The following is a 23696-nucleotide window of genomic DNA, read 5'->3' on the forward strand; positions in this document are numbered from 1 at the left end:
ATTGTACCATCATGTATAAATCAGTCTGATGGCATGCTGGACAAATCTGTCCCGGAGCCTTTTGGTCCTGACTTTTATGCTGCGATACCGTTTCCTGGATGGTAGCAGCTGGAACAGTTTGTGGTTGGGTTGACTCGCATCCCCAATGATCCTACCTGTCTTTTTTACACGCTTGTCTTTGTAAACGTCCTGAATAGTGGGAAGTTCTCATCTACAGATGCGCTGAGCTGTCCACACCACTCCCTGCAGAGTCCTACGATTGAGGAAGGTATAGTTCCCATACCCAGCAGTGATGCAGCCAGTTAGGATGCTCTCAATTGTGCCCCTGTAGAAAATTCTTCGGATTTCGGGTGGCGGGGGGGGGGGGCATACCAAACTTTTTCAACAGTCTGAAGTGAAGGAGGTGTTGTTGTGCCTTTTTCACGCCACAGCCATTATGTACAGACCACATGAGATTCTTGGTGATTTGTATGCCGAAGAACTTAAAGCTGTTCACCCTCACCATACCAGATCCATTGATGTCAATAGCTGTTAGCCTGTCTCCATTCCTCAAGTCCACAACCACCTGCTTTGTTCTTGCAACATTGAGGGATATGATGTTTTCTTGACACTACTGCTGCAGGGTGATGTCTTCTTCTCTGTAGGCTGCCTCATTATGATTTGAGATAAGGCCATTCAGTGTAGGGTGGTCAGCAAATTTAAATAGCAGATTGTAGCTGTAGGAGCGACACAGTCATGGGTAGACAGAGGGTAAACGACGGGTGAATATTGAAGGAAGTATTCATGAGGCACCTCCGCTACTCCCTCCGACTCCATGCAAACGTTTCTGCTATTGCACATGACTGCTCCTATTCTCACACAGTCCATTCATTTGCTCTTCACCTGCTTGTAGAATGCCTTGGGATTTTCCTTAACTCTGCTCGCCAAGGCCTTCTCATGGCCCCTTCTAGCTCTAGCAATTTCATTTTTCGTGTTTTGGTTAGTGAACAAGTAGAGATAGCTTCTCGGGAGTTTATGGGGAGGATCAGCAGATGATAGAGCAAAGGTGCACTCAGCCAGATGGTTTGAGATGTGTCTATATTAATGCAAAGAATATCAGAAATAAGGTGGATGAGGTTGTGGCTATTACAGAGATTTGGATGAGTCAGGGGCAGGGAATAGCTGCTGAGTGTTCCAAGTTTTATGTTTCAAAAAGGACAGGGAGGGAGGCAAAAAGAGGTGGGGGGAAGCTTGCTAAACAGAGATAGTATCACGGCTATTGAAAATGAGGAAGTCATGGAGGTAGTCTCTACTAAGTCATTGTGGGTGGAAATCAGAAACAGAAAGGGACCAATATTTCTCCTAGTTAATTGCATGTAGCCCCAATTGTAACAAAGACATCGACGGGCAGATAGGGAGACAGATTTTGGATTGGTGTAATACCAACAGGGTTGTTATGATGGGTGATTTTAACTTTCCTAATATTAACTGGCATCTCCCTAGTAAGGGGTTCAGATGGGATGAAGTTTGTTAGGTGTGTTTAGGAAGGTTTCCTGATGCAATATATAGATACTCTAACTACAGGAACGGCTCTACCTGAACTGGTATTGGGAAATGAACTTGGTCAGGTGTCAGATCTATCAGTGGAAGAGCATTTTGGAGGTAGTGATCACAATTCAATCTCCTTTACCATAGGGCTAGAGAGGAACTGGGAAAAAATTATTTGGGATGGAGGAAATATGATGCTATTATGCAGGAACTTGGGAAATTAGATTGGGAGCAAATGTTCAGGGAATATTTCCATGTCGTTCTGCAAAGGCATGTTCCATAGAAGCAGGGAAAGGATGGTAGAGTTAAAGAGCCGTGCTGTACAAAGAATCTAGTAAATCTAGTTAAAAGGAAAAGAAAAGCTTGCGAAAGGTTCAAGAAACTAGGTATAGTTACAAGGGTGCTGAGAAGGATCTCAAGAATGAAATTAAGAGAGCGAGAAGAGGTCACGAGAAGGCCTTGGCGAGCAGGATTAAGGAAAACCCCAAGGCATTCTACAAGTATGTGAAGAGAAAGAAGATGAGCCGTGTGAGAATAGACAAATCAGGAGCGAGAGTGGAAAGATGTGCATGGAGTCTGAGGATGTAGCAGAGGTAATAAATACTTTTCTTCAGTATTCACCAGTGAAAAGGACCTTGGCAATTGTGGGGATGACACCGCGGAGTGAAACGCTTGAGCGTAAAGACATTAAGAAAGAGGCTGTGATGGAGCTTTTGCAAAGCATTAATTTAGATAACTCGCTGGACTGGACGACATCTACTCCAGGCTACTGTGGGAAGTGAGGGAGGAAATTGTTGAACCTCTGTCGATGATCTTCGTATCATCAATAGAGATGGGAGAGGTACCATTGGATTAGACGGTTGCAAATGTAATTCGCTTGTTCAAGAAAGGGAGTAGAGATAACCCAGGAAATTGTAAGAAATTCCCTTAATTTCTCTCCAGCAAAGTCTACTATTTTTTTCTCCATATAATAATATTACCAACGGGGTGTTACACTACCATATCCTTATTTTCCAAGCAAATTCCCTCCAGTTGGGACTATTCAAGCATTTATGCCATGACTCCCAAAACCTCTCCCACTCTTCCTCTTCTATTACGGTATTTACCTTCAATTCCCACTTACGTTTAACATCTAACGTGTTATCCATTGTATCCAGGTGTATTTTTTATATATACAAAATACAATTTTCTGGGATTGCGTCCTACCCATGATGATCTCTGTCCAAATTTTTTTCCAAGTTATTTGGATGTATTTTAAGATTGTTCCATTCTTTGTGTAAAGTAAGGTAATGTCTAATTTAGAGGAATCTATAAAAGTCATTTGATACAAGGTCAAATTCATTTTAGAGCTGGGAGAAAGATTTAAGTGCCTCACCATCGAACATTTGGTCCACAAGAACCAGGCCTCTTTATGCCCACCTGTTAAAACCAGAATCCAGTCTCGCTGAAATAAAATCTGAAATGAATGCAATTCTGGTTGCCCTTGATACAGTCCTTGGAAGATCTATTTTTTCCCTAATTCTATCCCATACTTTCAAAGTACAGTTAACCCATTCATTCCGAGTCTCGACATTCTTACACATGCTTAGACTTAAAAAGGGAAGAGCTGCTAAAGGTAACTCACCAACTGATTTTTGCTCTATGTGAACTCGCCTTGAATCGATGTCTTCTCTGATCCTTGACACAATTGCTCTTATCTGGGCAGCCCAATAATAGGTCTTTAAATGAGGTAAAGCTAAACCTGCCTGTTTTTTATTTGAGTATAATACTTTTAGTCTCACCCTGGGCCTCTTTTTCTGCCATGTAAACCTACTGATGAGTCTATCCAACATTTTAAAAGTAGATATAGGAACTATTATGGGTAGAGCACGGCAAGGAAAAAGAAACCTGGGCAAAATATTCATCCTGATCAGCTCTACTCTACCTACCAACGATAAAGGAAGCATCTCCCAATGTTCAAGATCTCTCCTCACCTGATTAATAAGTTTATTATAATTGGCTGCAAAGAGCTGGGAGGAACTATGAGATAAACTAACCCCCAAATACCTAAAGTCCTGTTTTGGCCAACGAAAAGTCACTTCATCATCGAGCTGGTTGGCCAGGTCCCTGTAATCAACTTAGTTTCAGATTTCACTTCGTTAACTTGGTATCCAGAGACTTCTCCATAGCTTCTCAAGCATTGTATAAGCGGGGGAACTGATGAAAGAAGGTTCTTTATAAAGAGAAGAACGTCATCTGCAAATAAAGCTATCTTATGTGTTATACCTCCTTTATCTGTTATACCCTCAATTTGCTCATTTTGTCTTATTAACTCGGCCAGTGGTTCGATGATTAAGGCAAGTAATATCGGGATAGGGGACATCCCTGTCTGGTTCCCCTTTTGAACCTGGAGAAATTGGAAAAGTATCCATTTACTCTAACCCTGGCAATTGGATCTTTATTCAGTGTCTTCATCCAACTTCGAAATATTGCATTAAAACCCATTTTATTCTAAAGTATAGTCTAAATATATCCAATCCTCCTTATCAAGTGTCTTCTCGGCATCTAAGCTAAGAAGCATTGAAGGGTGGATGGACCTCTGTGCTGAAGACTGGATATTTAAAGCTCTTCTAACATTATTTGCTCCCTGGCGACCTGGAATAAATCAGTTTGATCTGGATTAATCAGTTTTCCTATATATTCTGTAGTCTCTTTGCTACAATAGAACAAAGAATCTTCACATCAGTACCAAACAGGCTGATTGCTCTGTATGGACTAAATGCTATAGGTTCCTTTCCATCCTTGTGGATTACCGATATGATTGCTTCAGACCAGGTCACCGTGGGGGGGGGGGCATGTTCATTCAGAGCATAATTAAAAACTTTACATAAAACTGGAGTAAGTTCTGTTGTAAATATCTTTTAGAACTCACCCGGAAATCCATCCGTACCCAGAGATTTATTGTTTTTAAGTGTTTTAATAGCATCTTTTATTTCTAGTTCTGAGTGAAACAATCTCACTTTCTGAAAGTTTGTTTATACAGATGTCTCTGAAAAGTTCGTCCAGCTTGCCTTTCGTTTGTGGTGGATCCGAAAAATCATGCAGATCTTTATAAGAGGCCCTAAATGCCTCTGCTACATCGTTAGGGTTTGAAACCTCGGAGATAATTAAAGGATATCTAATTTTTGGTACATCTCTGTTAGATTCTGCCTTTCTCAACTGAAATGCTAATAGACGGCTGGCCCCATTCCCCATCTCATAATACTTTTGATTTGTGTATCTAAGTTCTCCTTCCGCTTTATATGTGAGCAACTCATTCAAGGCATCCCTGCACTTTTGGAGGTTTTTCTAAACATCCTTGTTCGGTGTTAATTTGTGCCTTTGTTCTAATCTTTTTATTTCCATTTGTAACTGATTATATTTTTTGGTTCGGTACTTTCGAGGGGGAAACCTCCCCATTGTCATTTGTCACAAAATATTCCTCATTGCATTGTTTTAGTTGATCAAAAGAAGAGGGGTCCATCAACGTGGAAACATTGAGTCTCCAATATTTGAAGTGCCGCTCAGAGCCTACTTCCAGTACGAGTCTAACAATGCATGATCTGACAATATAATGGGCTCAATAACAGATTCCTTCCCCTGATGTAGATCCTTCTTTGGAATGCAAAGAAGGTTTATTCTTGAATATGAGCCATGGGCTCTTAATATATGACTAAAATCCCTGGCACCTGGATTTAATGCTCGCCAGCCATCAACCACCCCAAGCTCGTCCAACATAATTTTTACTGCTTTAGACTTCCTGCTCAGGGGTTCCCCACTCCCAGGTAATTTATCCGAACTCCTAATAAGAATATAATTGAAGTCTCCTCCAACTATAACAGTACCTCAAGCTCCCTGGCAAGTAATAAAACTACTTCTTAGAAAAAGGTGGGGTTATCTTCATTCGCTGCATAGATGCTCATGATAATAAATTCTTCACCTCCCATCGAGCCCAAATCTAACACATATCTACCCTGCTTGTCTTTAAACTTTTTTTCCACCACGAAATAAATTGATCTGTTAATTAACATTGCAACTCCTCTCTTTCTACTATTAGGGCAACATGAATAATAGACTTGATCTACCCACTCTCTTTTTACTTTTTTGTGTTCCATGTCTCCTAAACCTGTTTCGTGTAATAGAGCTATAGGGCAGTTATGTTTGTTTCAACTGAGTCAATGTTTTTTTCCCTTTAAATGAGGCGATTGATTCAATTAATATCATACTAATTATGTTCAAAGTGGCCATGATACAATGTCTCTCTTACCTCATCACCATCCCCTTCCCACCTTCAACCAAACCCGGCATTTTTATCGTATAATAACACAAAAACTTGTGCTGACCTGCCAATGCCTAGAAAACTATTTACAAAAGAATGTAACTCACAAGACACAACAAAACCAAACAAGACTTCCAGAAACCCAATTCGTCTTTTAAAATTCCTGATAAAACAAATTATTATAACTGCTTTTCCTCTTATCAAGACCAACCCTTGATGATAATTAGGCAGAGAGTAATGACACGCGCTTCTCTCTGGGTAACAGGCACACAGTGCTGTCATAACTACAAACCACAGAGAAAACATATTCCCCTGGCTGAGTTGTTGCCCTCCCTTGGCGATTCCTTTTCCTTTTCTGTCTGCTTAACAAATTTTAACTCGCCCCCTACCCCACGGAACTGTATTGTATATCAAAATACGTCAATTACGCTAGTAAATAGCTGTACATTTTGGCGAAGACGTAAAATATTACTCACAACCAGAAATTATTAATCAATCCAAAGAAGACACCGTTCATAACATCTCCTTCTTTGAAAGAGAAAATGTAATCGTCCTCTTCTTATGTCAGGAAAGCTTTCGTGTCTGCCTCCGAGAGCGCAGCGCTCCCTCCTCCTCGCCCCCTCTGCTGCACCTGCCATACCTCGATGATGAGTCGCTGCTCCAGCATCCCCCTCCCACTCACCGGCACAGAGATGCCCGGGTTGTTCAGTGTAGGTAAGGCTTCAATCAAGGAAGGAAAGGTCTTCACCCCAGCATCCAAGCTAATTCTCATCTGTGCTGGGAAGCGACACTTGCTTGTACACCTTTCTCCTTTAGCTATTTGATCACGGCGCGGACTTTTGCTCTTCTTCTCTGGACCACAGGAGAGTAGTCCTGATCAATATAAATGACTGCCTAGAAAAGTAACTTGTTTTTGAGCCCATTCTTGACGCAGTACTGCCTCTTTCACTGTATAATCCAGGAAGCGTACAATGACCGAGCGCGGTGGTGCAGAGGGCGCCGGGTTTGCGATCAGAGATTGCTGGGCTCTCTCAATCTGTGTGTTTAAATATTCTGGCAGCCGAGGCTTCGTTTTAATTAACTGTTTGACAAACCCCACCATGTCTCCTTTCTCACCACCCTCTTGCTTTTCTTTTCTCAGCTTTTTCAACTCACGTAGTATCACGGCCATAATTTTCTCCTCTTCGTCTTTGCTAGCTTCGGCCTATTCTACGCTAGCCGTGTCTTTTTGTCCTTGCTTTCTCTTCGTATTTCTTGATTTCCACTGTGTTTTGAAGTCCGAGACGCCATACTCATCTTCCTCTGCTCTTTCCTTAGCAAAATTAACTTTCATAGATGGTCAAAAGTAACTTAACAGCTATTATTCCTCAAGTTTTGTGGGAGGGAATGCGAGGCAGGTCAATGCTGAGTCATGGCGTCACGAGAAGTCACATATGTGCTTTTAAGGTAAGAGACAACACAAAATGAGGGTTCATTTTGAACAAGTACCATTGCGCTCTCTGTTGCAAAGGGCTAGATCTCGCAAAGGCTACCCCTTTCAATTTAACCACCTATTTCCATTTTGACATGACATTGCACGGGCATTTTGAGGCCAAACTCAGATAACAGCTGCAACACTTCATATTCTGACTGATTGCCTCCAATCTTATGACATGAAGATCGATTTCTCCAATTCTGGTCATTTCTAACCCCTCCCAGCCCAACCACTGCTTCTCCCTGGCCTTCATGGAGTTGCCTCTTAAATTCAATCCACAATCCATATTCAGACCTGAAGACTGGGTGCTATTGAAATTAATAGTTCCTGCATTCCATATCTCCATCTTATTCCCTAACAGTCTTTCTACCTTCACCTCCCTGGATACAGTTAACTGCAAGAGAACAATGAAAAGACCAGAACAATAACACAATTGAGTATCAAGGAAACAAATGCATTTCATTTCTGTGGTAATAATTCCCACAGATTCACGACCATCTGAGTGAAGGAATTGCTCCTCGTTTCATTTCTAAAGATAAACCTCTTCATTCTGAGACTCGCCCATCGGATCCGAGACTCTCCTACTCATGGAAAGATTTTCTGTACTTCTCGGCCCTTATGTACAAAGTACATTTCAATGGGATCAGCGCCTGCAGCACCTATACTTCTGAATATTATAGTGCCCAGGGACCTCAACGATCATCATTAAATGTGCCGTCTTTACCACTTGACCTCTAAGTCAGACTTGAGAAAATTATTGCTCAGGGTCAAGCAATTACTGATTGAAACATTGTTGTGTAGCAGATCGCTTAGGCCACATCTCGACAACTAACCAAAACTATTTAGCCTCAGCAATCTACTCTTTCAAGGTAGAATCATTTACAAAAGTCAGGAAGCGTAAACTGTATCGCAAGGAACATTTTATCTGAAGATGTTCTCATAGGATGTTTAGTAGTCTGGGAAATGATTGCAGCAAGAAAAGAAAAATAAAACTAATTGTTATTTTGAATTGAGAATCTGCTTCTGTAAACGTTGGCACAAAAACACTTCCCCTATCTGTTTAAAGTAATGATTAATTCTGGACTGATAAATTGAAGCGTGCTTCGTGCATCAGGATTAAGAGGAACATGTAGAAAAATTTTACTGAATCTGAAGGAATCTATGAACAAATCAGTTATGCTTGTAACTCCTGAAACACTTTGATCCCGTCAGCTGCGTAAATCTGGGGAAGACAATCTCCGGCCCCACCAAAAGTGTGAGATTAACACGCAGGCCCACTCCGACACCCCAAACCCTCTGTGGATGACGACTGATTCATTACCCAATTACGAATATGTACCATGAAATAACAGACAGAGCACAACATACCATTAAAATATGTAGCTTTATAGTTCTTCATCTGACTGAATGGTTAGTAAAGAAAGAGCAAAAAAGGAAAAGGGCCTTTTTTAATGAAACAGTCTACTGTGCAGAAGTTGGAGCTCAAGGTTTCCTCTTCGTCAATCTTCCTTTCATCTCACATTGGGCTTTGTTGAATCATGGCACTGCTCCAGGTCGAATTCTATGATCTCTTCTCTCCGGCATCTTCTCTCTTTTTCCCCTTAACAATACCCAAAGCCCACCCTTAGTGTCCCTCACTAGAGAAACCAACCCTTAATCCGGCCACACACATCAAAGTTGCTGCTGAACGCAGCAGGCCAGGCAGCACCTCTAGGAAGAGGTACAGTCGACGTTTCGGGCCGAGACCCTTCGTCAGGACTAACTGAAGGAAGAGCTACTAAGAGATAGTAAGCTAGTAAGAGCTAGTAAAGAAGACATCTCCTTCGTCCTGGACTGAAAAGCCTCATCCTGGAAGCAGATGCGGCGGAGACGCAGGTGAGGCAACACTTCACCTGTGAGTCGGCTGGGGTGATATACTGCGTACTGTGCTCACAGTGCGGCTTTCTATATATTGGCGAGACCCGACGCAGACTGGGAGACCGTTTCACTGAACACCTACGTTCTGTCCACCAGAGAAAGCAAGATCTCTCAGTGCCACACATTTTTATTCCACGTCCATTCCCATTCTGATATGTCTATCCACGGCCTCCTCTACTGTCAAGATGAAGCCACACTCAGGTTGGAGGAACAACACCCTATATTCCGTCTGTGTAGCCTCCAACCTGATGGCATGAATATTGACTTCTCTGACTTCCGTTAATGCTCCTCATCCCCTTCACACCCCATCCCTTATTTATTTATTTTACATATTTTTTTATTTTTCCCTCCTTTTTTCTCTCTCTCATTTTTCTCCCTCACTATAACTCCTTCCCTGCTCTCCACCCTCCGGGCTCCTCTCCCCGCTTCTCTTTATCCCCAGGCTTTCCGTCCCATGATCCTTTCCCTTCTCCAGCTCTTAAATCCACCTCTCCCCTCCTGTTTTCTCCTATCATTTCGGATCTCCGCCTCCCCTCCCACTTTCTAATCTCTTACTAATTCTTCTTTCAGTTAGTCCTGACGAAGGGCCCCGGCACGAAACGTCGACTGTACCTCTTCCTATAGATGCTGTCTGGCCTGCTGCGCTCACCAGCATTTTTTGTGTGTATGTAACAGACATCATTACATGTGCCGTCTCTACCACCCTACCTGAAAGTTAAACTTAAGGAAGAATTGCTCAGCAGAAATACATTTTTGAATGAAACGCTGTTGCGAAGCAATTCCCTTCCCCGCCTTAATGGCCGCAACTGCCTCCTCTATGCAGATGCAATCACTTATAAGAGACATGAAGCATAAATTGTATCAAAATGAACAATTTACCTGTTGTCAAAGGAGATTGAGTAGTCTGAGAAGTTATTGCACCTACAGAAGAAAAATAAAAGTAATTGTTATTTTCAAGGCAAAACTACTTATGTAAAGATTGGTGCAAACCACTTCTCCTATCTTTTTAAAGTAATAATTAATTCAGTACCGACAAATAGAGGCGTGCGTCATGCATCAGGATTAAGTGGAACATGCAGTAAATTTTATTGAATCTCAAGGAATCTATGAACAAATCAGTTAAGTTTGTAACTCCAGAAACACTCTGATTCTGTCGGCTGCGTAAATCTAGGGAAGGCAATCTCCGGCCCCACCAAAGTACGAGATTAACACATAAACCCACCCACCCCAACCCGCCAAACGCCCTGTGGATGCCGACTAATTCATTATTCTGTTACAAATAAGTGCCATGAAATAATAGACTGCCACAACCTACCATTAAAATATTTAGCTTTATAATTCTTCATTTGACTGAAAGGTTAGTAAAGAAAGAGCAAAAAAAGAAAAAGGGCCTTTTTTAACGACACAGTCCACTGTGCAGAAGTTGGAGCTCACGGTTTCCCCTTCGTCAATCCTCATTCCATCTCACATCGAGCTTTGTTGAATCATGGCACCGCTCCAGGTCGAATCCTACGATCTCTTCTCTCCGGCATCTTCTCTCTTCTTCCCCTTAACCATAGCCCCAAGCCCAACCTTAGTGTCCCTCACCAGAGAAATCATCCCTTAATCCAGCCATCCTAATTGGATGGAACAAAATTCTCCTATCCCTTATCTTCAATAGTAACCCAAAAAAGCAGCTTGCAAAGAACAGCACAATATGAAATATAGATCTTCAACAGTTTAAAGAAATATGAACCAGGGCATTACACACTGATAGATAAAATTAACCTGAAAGACAAAATTAACTGTAAGATAAGCAGTGAGCTGGACGATGCCTGCCTTATTTTTGATTTTTTCATGTTTAGCGAGATGCGCACTTATTTGTGAAAACCGACATTGGAGACCCCGATGCTCTGGGATGATTCCAGAGATATTGACATGTCGGCCAATGTAGTCGCTTTGAAACTGCCGGAGATTTGGGAGCAAAATGACGTTGCTTGGCTTTTAGAAGGCGAAGTCAAATTCAGGCTGCAATGAATCAGCGCCTACGGCATCATATATTTGTAGGTGAAAGTATCGCCAAGCAACTGCATGTTTGTGAGAATGGTGAGTCAACTAGAACTCCCACCTACACATGATAAATACCGATTTCAGAATACTCACCTTTTACAGGTTCTTGGACTCTTGGAGTCTGAGTGCGCCAGACAGTCATTCTCTTGTCCAGCCGCGGTGTTCCTAAGCCATTGGAGCTATTAGACTATATGCTGTCTCTGGTTGAATTCACTATCCTTGTTTTATTTTTAAAGAAATCTTCATACAACAAATGTCTAATCAAGTTCACACATCCTTCGCTAATATACCGGTGACGGATTGCAGCTATCTTGTTAAAATGACTGATGGTTTACTCTCAGCAGTCGTTTGTACATCATTCATCCATCTTTCCCAGCCTGAATAGGTCCGGTCAGTAAGGCCACTAGATTAAGGACAGCTGCGAAACAGACATTGCCCGGCCTGGGTGCTTACCAAGCCTGGAGGTGCCGACCGTCTGCAGCTTCGACAGTACGAGCATAATAGGGCATCAGAGGTCTGTGGACACCGTGTGGACAGCCTGCAGGGCTGTCTACTGTTCATTATCATTATCGTTCACCACAACAGTCACAAGACGTAGGGTCAAGCACCATATTTCGACAACAAGACTGCCAATACGCCAAGGATCTCCTCTGTTGTTAGCCATCGCTGCCTAGTCAACAGGCACTGACTGTACAATGTATCAGATCTTCGGATTCTTTGGATCAATTGCGATAATGTGGCAGATGCACATGCAGGCAATTGATCATGCGGTGAATCCTTTGGGCCTCCTACATGCGGGGGCACTCTCTGTTAGTGCGTGCTACCAAGTACATCAGTGAACTGACGCAAACTGAGACTCCGCTTTGTCGTGTACCTTCTCCCTGTCTGTCTCAAAATGCTGGATGTCCAGGTGGCTCTCCATTTCAGTTCAAACTCCTATTTCCATTTTGACATGACCTTGTGCTGGCACTTTAAGGCCAAACTCAGTTTAGAGGAACATTTATTCATATTTCGACTGAATTATTACCAACCTTCTAACATGAATACAGTATCGACTTGTCCAACTTATTTTAACTCTACACCAATCCCCATATCTGCATTTCTTTGGTCTTCCTGAAGCTACATCTGAAATTCAATCTACAATTCAATTCAGATATGAAGACTGGTTGCTGCTGTAATTAATTTGCTGTATTCCATATCTCCAGTTATGCCCTAACAGCCTCTATACATTCAGCTCTCTAGATGCTACATATTGCAAGAGAACAATACAATCGAGTTACAAGCAAAAGAAAATACATTGCATTTGTGTGGCGACGAACTCCAGAGATTCACGACCAACTGGATGAAGATTACCTTCCTCACTTCATTTCTAAACATACGTCTCTTCATTCTGAGGCTTTTCTTGCGGATTTAAGATTTCCCTGCGACTGGAAAGACCCTCTGCATTTCCTGCCCCTTAAGTATCAAGTGGGTTTCAATGCGATCTATGCCTGCAGCCCAAATACTTCTGAACAGCATCGTAGAGAAGCCCAGGCACATCAACATACATCATTACATGTTCCGTCTTTACTACCCTATCTGAAAGTTAAAGTTGACGAAGCCATTGCTCAGCAGAAATACATTTTTAATGAAACACTGTTGCGAAGCAATTCCCTTCTCCTCCTTAATAGCCCCAAGAGCCTCCTCTATGCCGTGCGATCACTTATAGGAGACATGAAGACATGAAGCATTTTACCTTTTGTCGAAAGAGATGCAGTAGTCTAAGAAGTAGTTGCTCCAACAGAAGAAAAATAATTGTAATCGTTATTTTCAAGGCAAGCCTACTTCTGTAAAGATTGGCGCAAAACACTTCGCCTGTCTGTTTAAAGTAATGATTAATTCTTACCGATAAATAGAGGCGTGCTTCATGTATCAGGATTAAAAGGAACATGTAGCAAATTTTATTGAATCTCAAGGAATCTATGAACAAATCAGTTATGTTTGTAACTCCTAAAACACTCTGATTCTGTCGGCTGCGTAAGTCTGGGGAAGGCAATCTTCGGCCCCACCAAAAGTGTGAGATTAACGCGCAAGTGCAACCCCCCCCCCCACCCCACAAACCCTCTGTGGATACCGAGTGATTCATTACCCTGCTACAAATTATTGGTATAAAGAGCAGACAGTACACTACACACCAAACGTGTAGAAAATAGTCTACACGTTTATTTCAAACACCAAAGTGCGTGTCCATGCATTCTCCAACATTGTACAGCAGCGGTCCCCAACCACCGGGCCGCAAAGCATGTGATACCAGGCCGCAAAGAAACGATACGAGTCAGCTGCACCTTTCGTCATTCCCAGAGGCGACGTAATCAGCAATTGCCTCTGATCTGGGCCGACATTTACTTGCCAGGCCGCACCTAATCAATTAGCTTGTTTATTTCGGCTTTTTTCTTAAAGATGTGCTGGGTGCGTTCCGGCTACCGCTGTACCGCTGCATTCTTCACGGCAATGTATCGGTCTGTGGCCCGGAGGTTGGGAACCACTGTAATTGACTTATCACTATATTCATGCGAGGAAAATATGCGCGTTGTGTGTAATATTAAATTTGTTAGATAAACCCCTTTAGAAATGAAATTGAGTGTATTAGCCACTTATAAGTGACTTATCACCTATATTCTGGTCGTGATTAACACCCACCCCACACTCCCCCAACCCCTGGTCGGCCGGTCCGCAAGAATATTGTCAATATTAACCCAGTCCACGGTGCAAAAAAGGTTGGGGACTCCTGTTGTACAGTATTTCATTTGCCACTTTCTTGGCCATTCTCCAAATCTGTCTGTCCTTCTGCAGCCTGCCTGTAGCTTCAACACTACCTGCCACTCCACCAATCTTCATATCATCTGCAAACGTGGCAACAAAGCCATTTATTCTATCATCTAAATCATTGATATACAGCATAAAAAGAAGCAGCCCCAACACCGATCCCGCGGAACACCACTAGACACTTGCAGCCAACCAGACAACGATCCTTTTACTCCCACACTTTGCCTCCTGCCAATCAGCCAATGCTTTATTCATGCTAGTATCTTTCCCGTAATACTGCCCACAGACTCTTATCTTGCTAAGCAACCTCCTGTGCGGCACACATCTTCCCCCCATGTTATCTAGCACAGTCTGTTTCCCTGTCACATAATCATATTTGAAACAAAAGTTTTTGCAGTTGCTGGAAATCTAGAGCAACACACACAAAATGCAGCAGGGGCTCCACAGGTCAGTCCCTGAGTTCCGCCAGCATTTTGTATGCATCAGATCTGACATGATTGCTTCAGTGACCACAAGTATGGAGACATCCAACAAAAAAAAAGCATTTTTGAAACAAGTTGATCAAAAAAGCATATTTGCTTGATGTTCACAGTTGTATTTAGAGATAAGATTTAATTTACCGCAGTAAAATATATCACTAGGTAGGCAGGCGAACCAGCAAGTCACATTTAATTTCCACTGAATGTGGACTCGGAATTCAGGGACATGTTTTTGTTGCTTTACTCTCCTAAGGTTGCTGGTTCTTATTGGGTTGAAAGAATCAGTTATGAATATGCCAGCGGTGCCAACTGCAGATAATCAGCAGTAGTTGATTTAAAGAGCGTGGGACTTGGTCAAGTTTCCTTCTTCTCCTCCAAAAGTAAAAACTGTCTATGGCTAAGGAACTGGATATTCAATGAATGTTCCTCTTGGCTGATATATTATTTTCTTCTCTTTGATTGGGAACATGTGAATTAATATTTACTTGCATAGCTAACAACAAGGTCCTTAATAGCATGGACATATGGAGGTGGGAGTGTCTTGGTTTCCAAGTACACTGCTTCATTAAAGTGGCCCCCAAGTTCAAGTTCGTGTGGTAAAGGTGGTGTATGGAATGCCTACCATTATTAGTCAAGGCATTAAGGTCAAGAGTGAGGAAGTTATATCACAAGTATATGAAAATTCTGAGGAAGATGGGTGTGGAGCATTATGTTCCATTCTTGTCGCTGCATTATAGGAAAGATGTGGAAGCCTTAGAGAGGTGAAGGAGAAGTTTACCAGTATGCTGCCTGGATTGGAAAACCTGCTGTTAAAAAAAGAGGTTGTGAAAAATTGAATGAGCAAATACCAGATCAAAGTTTATAAAATTGTTAATGGCAAAGATAAATTAGATTGCTGGGATCTTTATCTCAGCATTGAAATGCTCATAAGACACAGGAGCAGAATTAGACTGAGCCTCTTCTATCATTCAACCCTTACTAATCAAGAATCAGCCAGTCTCTACTTTAAGTATACCTGATGACTAGGCCCCCAAAGCTGTCTGTGATAATGACCTCCACAAATTCACCACCTGCTGGATAAAGCAGGTCCTACTCATCTCTGGTCTAAATTGCCGTCCTTCTAATATCTAATATCTAATACCCGAGACCACGCATTTAAGGTGAAAGGAGGTAAATTCAAAGATGTGCGGAGCTGGTATTTTACAGAGAGAGTAGTGGGTGCACAGAATGAGCTGTCAGATGTTAAAGTGGCAGCAGATAAAATGGAGGGATGTGGGCTTATGTGCAGACAGAAGGGATTTGTTTAATTAATTATCATTGGCTAAATTAGATTAGCCCAAGATAGTGGCTGAAGGCCTTTTATTTTCTGTGCTGTACTGTTCTGTGGTCAATCTACAATTCACCTAATACGTCAGTTTTACAATCCCTGTCCTTTCAGGAAGAAAGTGGGAAGGAAACAGGAGACATAGACTTAAATTTGATGTACACATCATCTGACTCTGAGTGGTAAGGGTAGAGTAGATGACCAAGTACTCACTTCTGCCTTGCTACTCAATGTGAAGAAGACTGATCTATGCGGGCTTCAAACATTCTTCATCTATGACATATCTATGACCAACACAAACACTTATCTATGACCAACTTCAAAATTATCAATAAGATGACCTCCACCATCCTCAAAGGTAGAGAATTACAGAGATTTTTTTATCCTCTGAGAGAAGATAATTCCAGGCACCATGATTTTAAATGACAGCCTCTAACTCAACTCAGTTTCCTTCATGGCTACCCGCAGTCAGATTTTAAATTTCATCTCATAACCGATGCAATTGAAGCAACTAGATCTGATCGAGTAACAATATAATCAGAGAAAGAAGCACTTTAGCATATCTCCCCTCATGTACTTTTCTGCTTGCACAGACACAGATTCAATACCTTTCCAACACTGGACATATGCTATCTGGAAACACCAGTCAAAAGCAGACACAAAGCTGGAACAAGATGGACAGATGCATGTATTTCGTGTGGTGAGTGATTGCATTTAGAGGAGCTTTCATTGGCTAAAATAATAAAATGAGGTAGTCTCGTACATTGAGTAAAAGCTTATAATTCAGTGCCATGTTAATATAGAAACATAGAAAGCCTACAGCAAAATACAGGTCCTTTGGCCTACAACGCTGTGCCAAGCATGTATTATTTTAAGAATTACCTAGGGTTACACATAGCCCTCCATTTTTTAAAGCTCCATGTACTTATCCAGGAGACTCTTAGAAGACACCATTGTATCTGCCTCCACCACCATTGCTGGCAGCCTATTCTACGCACTCAGCGCTCTCTGTGTAAAAGAAATTACCCTTGACATACTCTCTGTACCTACTTCCAAGCACCTTGAAACCGTGTCCTCTCATGTGAACCTGTTCAGCCCTGGAAAAAAGCCTCTGACGATCCACACGATCAATGCCTCTCATCTTTTATACACCTCTATCAGGTCACCTCTCATCCTCCGTCACTCCAAGGAAAAAAAAGGCCAAGTTCACTCAACCTATTCTCATAAGGCCTGCTCCCAATCCAGGCAACATCCTTGTAAATCTCCTCAGCAACCTTTCTATAGTTTCCACATCCTTCCTGTAGTGAGGTGTCCAGAACTGAGCACAGTACTCCAGGTAGGGTCTGACCAGGATCCTATACAGCTGTGACATTACCTCTCGGCTCTTGAACTCAATCCCACAGCTGATGAAGGCCAATGCACCGTATGCCTTCTTAACCACACAGTCAACATGTGCAGCAGCTTTGAGTGCCCTATGGACACAGACCCCAAGATCCCTCTGATCCTCCACACTGCCAAAAGTCTTACCATTAATGCTATATTTTGTCATCAGATTTGACCTACAAAAATGAACCACCTCACACTTATCTGGTTTGAACTCCATTTCTCACTTCTCAGCCCAGTTTTGCATCCTGTTGATGTCCTGATGTAACTCTAAGAGCCCTCCACACTATCCACAACACCCCCAACTTTTGTGTCATCAGCAATCTTACTAACCCATCCCTCCACTTGCTTATCCAGGTCATTTATAAAAATCACAAAGAAAATGGGTTTCAGAACAGATCCCTGGGGCACACCACTGGTCACCAACCTCCATGCAGAATATGACCAGTCTACAACCACTTTTTGCCTTCTGTGGCCAAGCCAATTCTGGATCCACAAAGCAAGGTCCATTTGGATCCAATGCCTCTTTACTTTCTCAATAAGTGTTGCATGGGGTACCTTATCAAATGCCTTGCTAAAATCCATAAACACTACATCTACTACTCTACCTTCATCAATGTGTTTATTTACATCCTCAAAAAATTCAATCAGGTTCGTAAAGCACGACCTGCCTTTGACAAAGCCATGCTTACTATTCCTAAACATATTATGCCTCTTCAAATGTTTACAAATCCTGCCTCTCAGGATCTTCTCCATCAACAACCACTAAATTAAGGTTCACTGGTCTATAATTTTCTGGGCTATCTCTACTCCCTTTCTTGAATAATGGAACAACATCTGCAACCCTCCAATCCTCCGGAACCTCTCTTGTCCACATTGATGATGCAAAGATTGTTGCCAGAAGCTCGGCAATCTCTTCCCTCACCTCTTACAGTAGCCTGGGGTATATCTTGTCCGGTCCGGGTGACTTATCTAACTTGATGCTTTCCAAAAGTTCCAGAGCATCCTCTTTCTTAATATTTACATGCACAAGCTTTCCAGTCCTCTGTGAGTCATCCCTACAATCGCCAAGGTCCTTTTCCATAGTGAATACTGAAGCAAAGTATTCATTAAGTACCTCTGCTATCTCCTCCCGTTCCATACACACTTTTCTTCAGTCACACTTGATTGGTCCTATTCTCTCACGTCATATCCTCTTGCTCTTCACATACTTGTAGAATGCCTTGGGGTTTTCCTAAATCCTGCTCGCCAGTACCTTCTTATGGCCCCTTCTGGCTCACCTAACTTCATATTTAAGATCCTTCCTGCTAGCCTTATAATTTTCTAGATCTCTATCATTACCTAGTTTTTTGAACCTTTTGTAAGCTTTTCTTTTCTCCTTGACTAGATTTTCAACAGCATTTGCACACCATGTTTCCTGTACCCTACCATCCTTTTCCTGGCTCACTGGAACAAACCTATGCAGAACACCACACAAATATCCTCTGAACATTTGCCACAATTCTGCCATACATTTCCCTGAGAACATCTGTTCAAAATTTATGCTTTCAAGTTCCTGCCTGATAGCTTCATATTTCCCCTTACTCTAGTTAAACGTTTTCCTAACCTGTCTCTTCCTATCCCTCTCCGATACTATGGTAAAGGAGATAGAACTGTGATCACTGTCTCCAAAATGCTCTGCCACTGAGAGATCTGACACCTGACCAGGTTCATTTCCCAATACCAGATCAAGTACAGCTTCTCTTCTTTTAGATGTAACATGTTGTAAGGTTTCACTGCTAATCTAATGGCTTCTCTGTAATGTTCCACTGCTGAGCTAATGGTTTCTCTGTAGCAGCAGTGTTTGGGTTATGACGAGAGATAATGGGACATGTTAGCCAAAGAGCAGGATGCTGTTCTTTCTTGTGTGTCTGGGAGCTGGGAATTCGCGGTCTTTTGCCGGAGAGACATGAGGAGAGAAGACGCGAATGGAGTTGATAGACCACCGGACGGAGTGGACTTGGAGTGAGGGTCTGAAGGTCAGTGACGATCGGAGGAGGTCGGTGGTAGACGAACGGCTTTATCAGTGAGCTCCAGCGTTGCGCATTAGATTGTTTCATGAGAATGGGCCCTTTTTCGTTTTCTTTACTAACCATATAGTCAAATTAAGAATTATAAAGCTCAATCATTTAATTGCATATTGTATACTCTTTGTTATTTCATGGTACTGATTTGTAACAAGGGACACATTGTGCAGCATCCACCCAAATGAAATTTCTTAAGTTTGGCCAAGCCGGGTGTGGGGGGCTTGCTATCATCCCCTATATTAAGCCGCCAGCCGAGGCCAGAGTTACATAGGCTTATCTACATATTGTGTCAGAAAACTGTCCTGAACACACCTAACCAACACCACCCCATCTAAACCCCTTGCTCCAGGGAGATGCAAATCAGTATTGGGGAAATTAAAATTGCCCACCGTGACAACCCTGTTGTTATTGCATCTGTCCAGAATCTGTCTCCCTATCTGCTCCACGATGTCTCTGTCACTATTGAGTTGTCTATAAAAAACACCCAGTAGGGTTTCTTTTCCTAACTTCCACCCACAGAGACTCAGTAGACAATCCCTCCATGACTTCCTCCTTTTCTGCAGCCGTGACACTATCTCTGATCAGCAGTGCAACACCCCCACCTCTTTTGCCTCCCTCCCTGTCCTTTCAGAAACATCTAAAACCTGACACTCTAAGCAGCCATTCCTGCCCCTGAGCCATCCAAGTTTCTGTAATGGCCACAACATCATAGCTCCAAGTATTGATCCACTCTCTGAACTCATCCGCTTTGTTCATGATACTCCTTGCATTACAATAGACACATCTCAAGCCATCAGTCTGAGTGTATCCCTTCTCTATCACCTGTCATTCCTCCCTCTCACACTGTCTACAAGCTTCTCGATTTCTGACCCAACTGTACCTTCCTCCATCTCTTCAGTTCGGTTCCCACCCCCAGCGATTCTAGTTTAAACTCTCCCCAATAGCCTAATCAAACCTCCCTGCAAGGATATTAGTCCCTCACAGATTCAAGTGCAGCTCGTTCTTTTTGTACAGGTCACGCCTGCCCCAAAAGAGGTCCCAAAGATCCACAATCCCTCCCCCACTCCAATCCCTCAGCCACGCATTTATCCTCCACCTCACACTATTCATATACTCACTGTCACGTGGCACAGGCAATAATCCCGAGATTACTACCTTTGAGGTCCTGCTTCTCAACTTCCTTCCTAACACCCTGTAGTCTTTTTTCAGGACCTCCTCGCTTTTCTTACCTATGTCATTGGTACCAATCTGTACCACAACCTCTGGCTGTTCTCCTTCCCACTTCAGGATATCGTGGACACGATCAGAAACACCCCAGTCCCTGGCACCTGGCAGGCAAATGACCATCTGTGTTTCTTTCCTGCATCCACAGAGTCGCCTGTCTGAGCCCATAACTATAGAATCCCCTATCACTGCTGCCATCCTTTTTCTTTCCCTACCCTTCTGAGCCACAGGACCAGATTCTGTGCCAGAGGCGTAGCCACTGTTGCTTCCCCCAGGTGGGTTGTTCCTCCCCACCCCCAACATTACGCCAACAGGAGTACTTATTGTTAAAGGGGACGGCCACAGAGGTGCTCTTTAGTATCTGATTTTGCCCTTCCCTCTCCTGACTGTTACACACTCATCTGTATCCCAAGGTAATGTTCTTGGTAATTTGGTCTTGAGGCCCGACAGAATAGCATGGCATGGCCACATAAAATTGGGTTGAAAGAGCAAGTAGTGAACGGATCAGTAGAAAAAATTGCAGACAATTGCTGTCATTGCACTCAAGGAGCAAGGGCCAAGGTCAGGAAACTGCCTCCTCCTCCAACAGCCTGAAGTAGCAACAGTGCCTGTTCATGGGACTGGAGCTCAGTGAATATTCCATCTATGTTTGCAGGTTCTATTCTGCTCTTCCGTTGAGCTTACTCTGAACAAGTAGACACAAGGAAATCTGCAGATGCTGGAATTTCAAGCAACACACATAAAAGTTGCTGGTGAACGCAGCAGGCCAGGCGGCATCTCTAGCAAGAGGTACAATCGATGTTTCAGGCCAAGACCCTTCATCAGGACTTCGTCAGAAAGCAGGATCTCCCAATGGCCACACATCTTAATTCCACGAACCATTCCCATTCTGATATGTCTATCCACGGCCTGCTCTACTGTAAAGATGAAGCCACACTCAGGTTGGAGGAACAACACCTTATATTCCGTCTGGGTAACTTCCAACCTGATGGCATGAACATTGACTTCTCAAACTTCCGCTAATGCCCCACCTCCCCCTCATACCCTACCCGTTATTTATTTATTTATATACACACATTCTTTTTCTCTCTCTCCTTTTTCTCCCTCTGTCCCTCTCACTATGCCCCTTGCCCATCCTCCGGGCTTCTCCCCTCCCGCTTTCTTTCTCCCTAGGCCTCCCGTCCCATGATCCTCTCATATCCCTTTTGCCAATCAACTGTCCAGCTCTTGGCTCCATCCCTTCCCCTCCTGTCTTCTCCTATGATTTCGGATCTCCCCCTCTCCCTGCCACTTTCAAATCTCTGACTAGCTATTCTTTCAGTTAGTCCTGACGAAGAGTCTCGGCCCGAAACATCGACTGTACCTCTTCCTAGGGATGCTGCCTGGCCTGCTGCGTTCACCAGCAACTTTTATTTGTGACCAAGTAGAATCATTTTCTGCATGTAGCCTTGCCCCTCCAGATGTAATTGATTACAAGACAACAAAAAAACCTCAGTTACATACAACATCAAACCAAGAACAATGCAATACAGTAATGTTCTTCCGCTCATGATGTTGTAAACCTACTCCACAAACAATCTAACTTTCATTTCTACATAGCCCAGGAGCTAGTGCAAGGGGCAAGGCTTCAGAGTGATGGATGATTCAATGTCTTCTGGGAAAGATAAAAGGATGGATCACTCCTCAACCAAAGGGGGACAAATATCCTTGCAGGCAGATTTGCTGTATCTGTTTATGAGGGTTGAAACCAATTTGGCATGGAATGGGAACCGGAGTGATAGTGCTGAGGATGAGGTAGTTGGTTTACAAAAGCAGAGCGTAGTTACTCTGCTAGCAAGGAGAGGCTGATAATAGGGAAAAATTGTAGTCAACAGGATGAGTTGCAACGCAAAAGACCTACAAAATTGAAACGGGGGAATACAGGACTGAAGGTGTTATATTTGAATGTGCTCCGTATATGAACAAGGTAGATGAATATGTAGCACAGCTACAGATTGGCATGTATGACATTGTGGCCAACACTGAATCATGGCTGAAAGAAGATTACAGCTGAGACCTTAAAGTCCAAGGATACATATTGTATTGAAAGAACAGGCAGGAAAGCAGAGGGAGTGGAAAGATTCTGTTGAAATCAGATCATTAGAAAGAGGTGGCATAGGGTTGGAAGGTGTTAAATCCTTGCACATAGACCTAACAAACTGCAAGGGTAAAGGGGCCCTGATGGGAGGTATCTGCACACCACCGAACAGCAATAAGTATGTGGTCTACAACTTACAATGCGAAATAGAAATGCATGCCAAAAGGGCTTCGTTACATGGTCATGCAGGATTTCATGTGCAGGTAGATTAGGAAAATCAGGTTGGTGCTGGATCCCAAGAGGGAGAATTTCTAGAATGCCCATGAAATCACATTTTAGGAAGCTCATGGTTGAGGACACTAAGGAATCAGCTGTTCTTGATTGGATGTTGTGTAATGAACCGGAATTATTTGCAGAGCTTTAGGTAAGGGAATTAAAGAGGATACCAAAAGCTTCTTCAGATACACGAAGTGTTAAAAAAGAGGTGAGAGTAGATATCAGACCACTGAAAAATGATGCCAGAGAGGTAGTAATGGGGGAACAAGGAAATAGTGGACAAAGTGAATGAGTATTTTGCACCAGTTCTCATTGTGGAAGACACTAGCAGTATCTGGAATGTTCGAGAGTGCCAGGGGGCAGAGTGTGTGAAGTTGCCATTATGAGAAGTTTCTTGGGAAATTGAAAGGTCTCAAAGTAGATACGTCACCTGGACCAGATGGTATACACCCCAGGGTTCCGAAAGAGGTGGCTGATGAGATTATGGAGGCATTGGTAAAGATCTTTCAAGAATCAATTGGTTCTGGCATAGTTCTGTACAAATTGAAAATTGTAAATGTCACTACTCTTCAAGAAGGGAGAGAGGCAGAAAAGAGGAAGATATAGGCCAGTTACTCTGACTTCGGAGGATCGGAAAGATGTTGAAGTCAATTGTTAACAATGTGGTTTTGGGGTACTTGGACCGTAATCAGCATGGTTTCCCTAAGGGAAAATCTTGCCTGACAAAGGCTGCTTACCAAGTTAAGAGCTTATGGTATTACAGGAAATATACTAGCATGGATAAAGAATTGGTTGATT

At 42.8% G+C, this 23696-nt stretch overlaps 1 protein-coding gene across 5 annotated transcripts in view; it reads right to left on the reverse strand.

Annotated features, from left to right (window-relative positions):
• Positions 1–23696, reverse strand: part of LOC140201721 (uncharacterized) — a 191358-nt gene that overhangs the window by 126750 nt on the left and 40912 nt on the right. For 4 of the 5 annotated variants that reach the window (XM_072266287.1, XM_072266290.1, XM_072266285.1 and 1 more), the window contains exon 6: positions 10095–10136. The exons of the other annotated variant lie outside the window; for it this stretch is intronic. In XM_072266287.1, coding sequence (XP_072122388.1) covers positions 10095–10136 — 42 coding nt within the window. The remainder of the gene's footprint in view (positions 1–10094; positions 10137–23696) is intronic. 5 annotated transcript variants of the gene reach the window in all.

The sequence above is a fragment of the Mobula birostris genome, chromosome 8, assembly GCF_030028105.1.
Source record: "Mobula birostris isolate sMobBir1 chromosome 8, sMobBir1.hap1, whole genome shotgun sequence".
Taxonomy (NCBI): Eukaryota; Metazoa; Chordata; class Chondrichthyes; order Myliobatiformes; family Myliobatidae; genus Mobula; species Mobula birostris.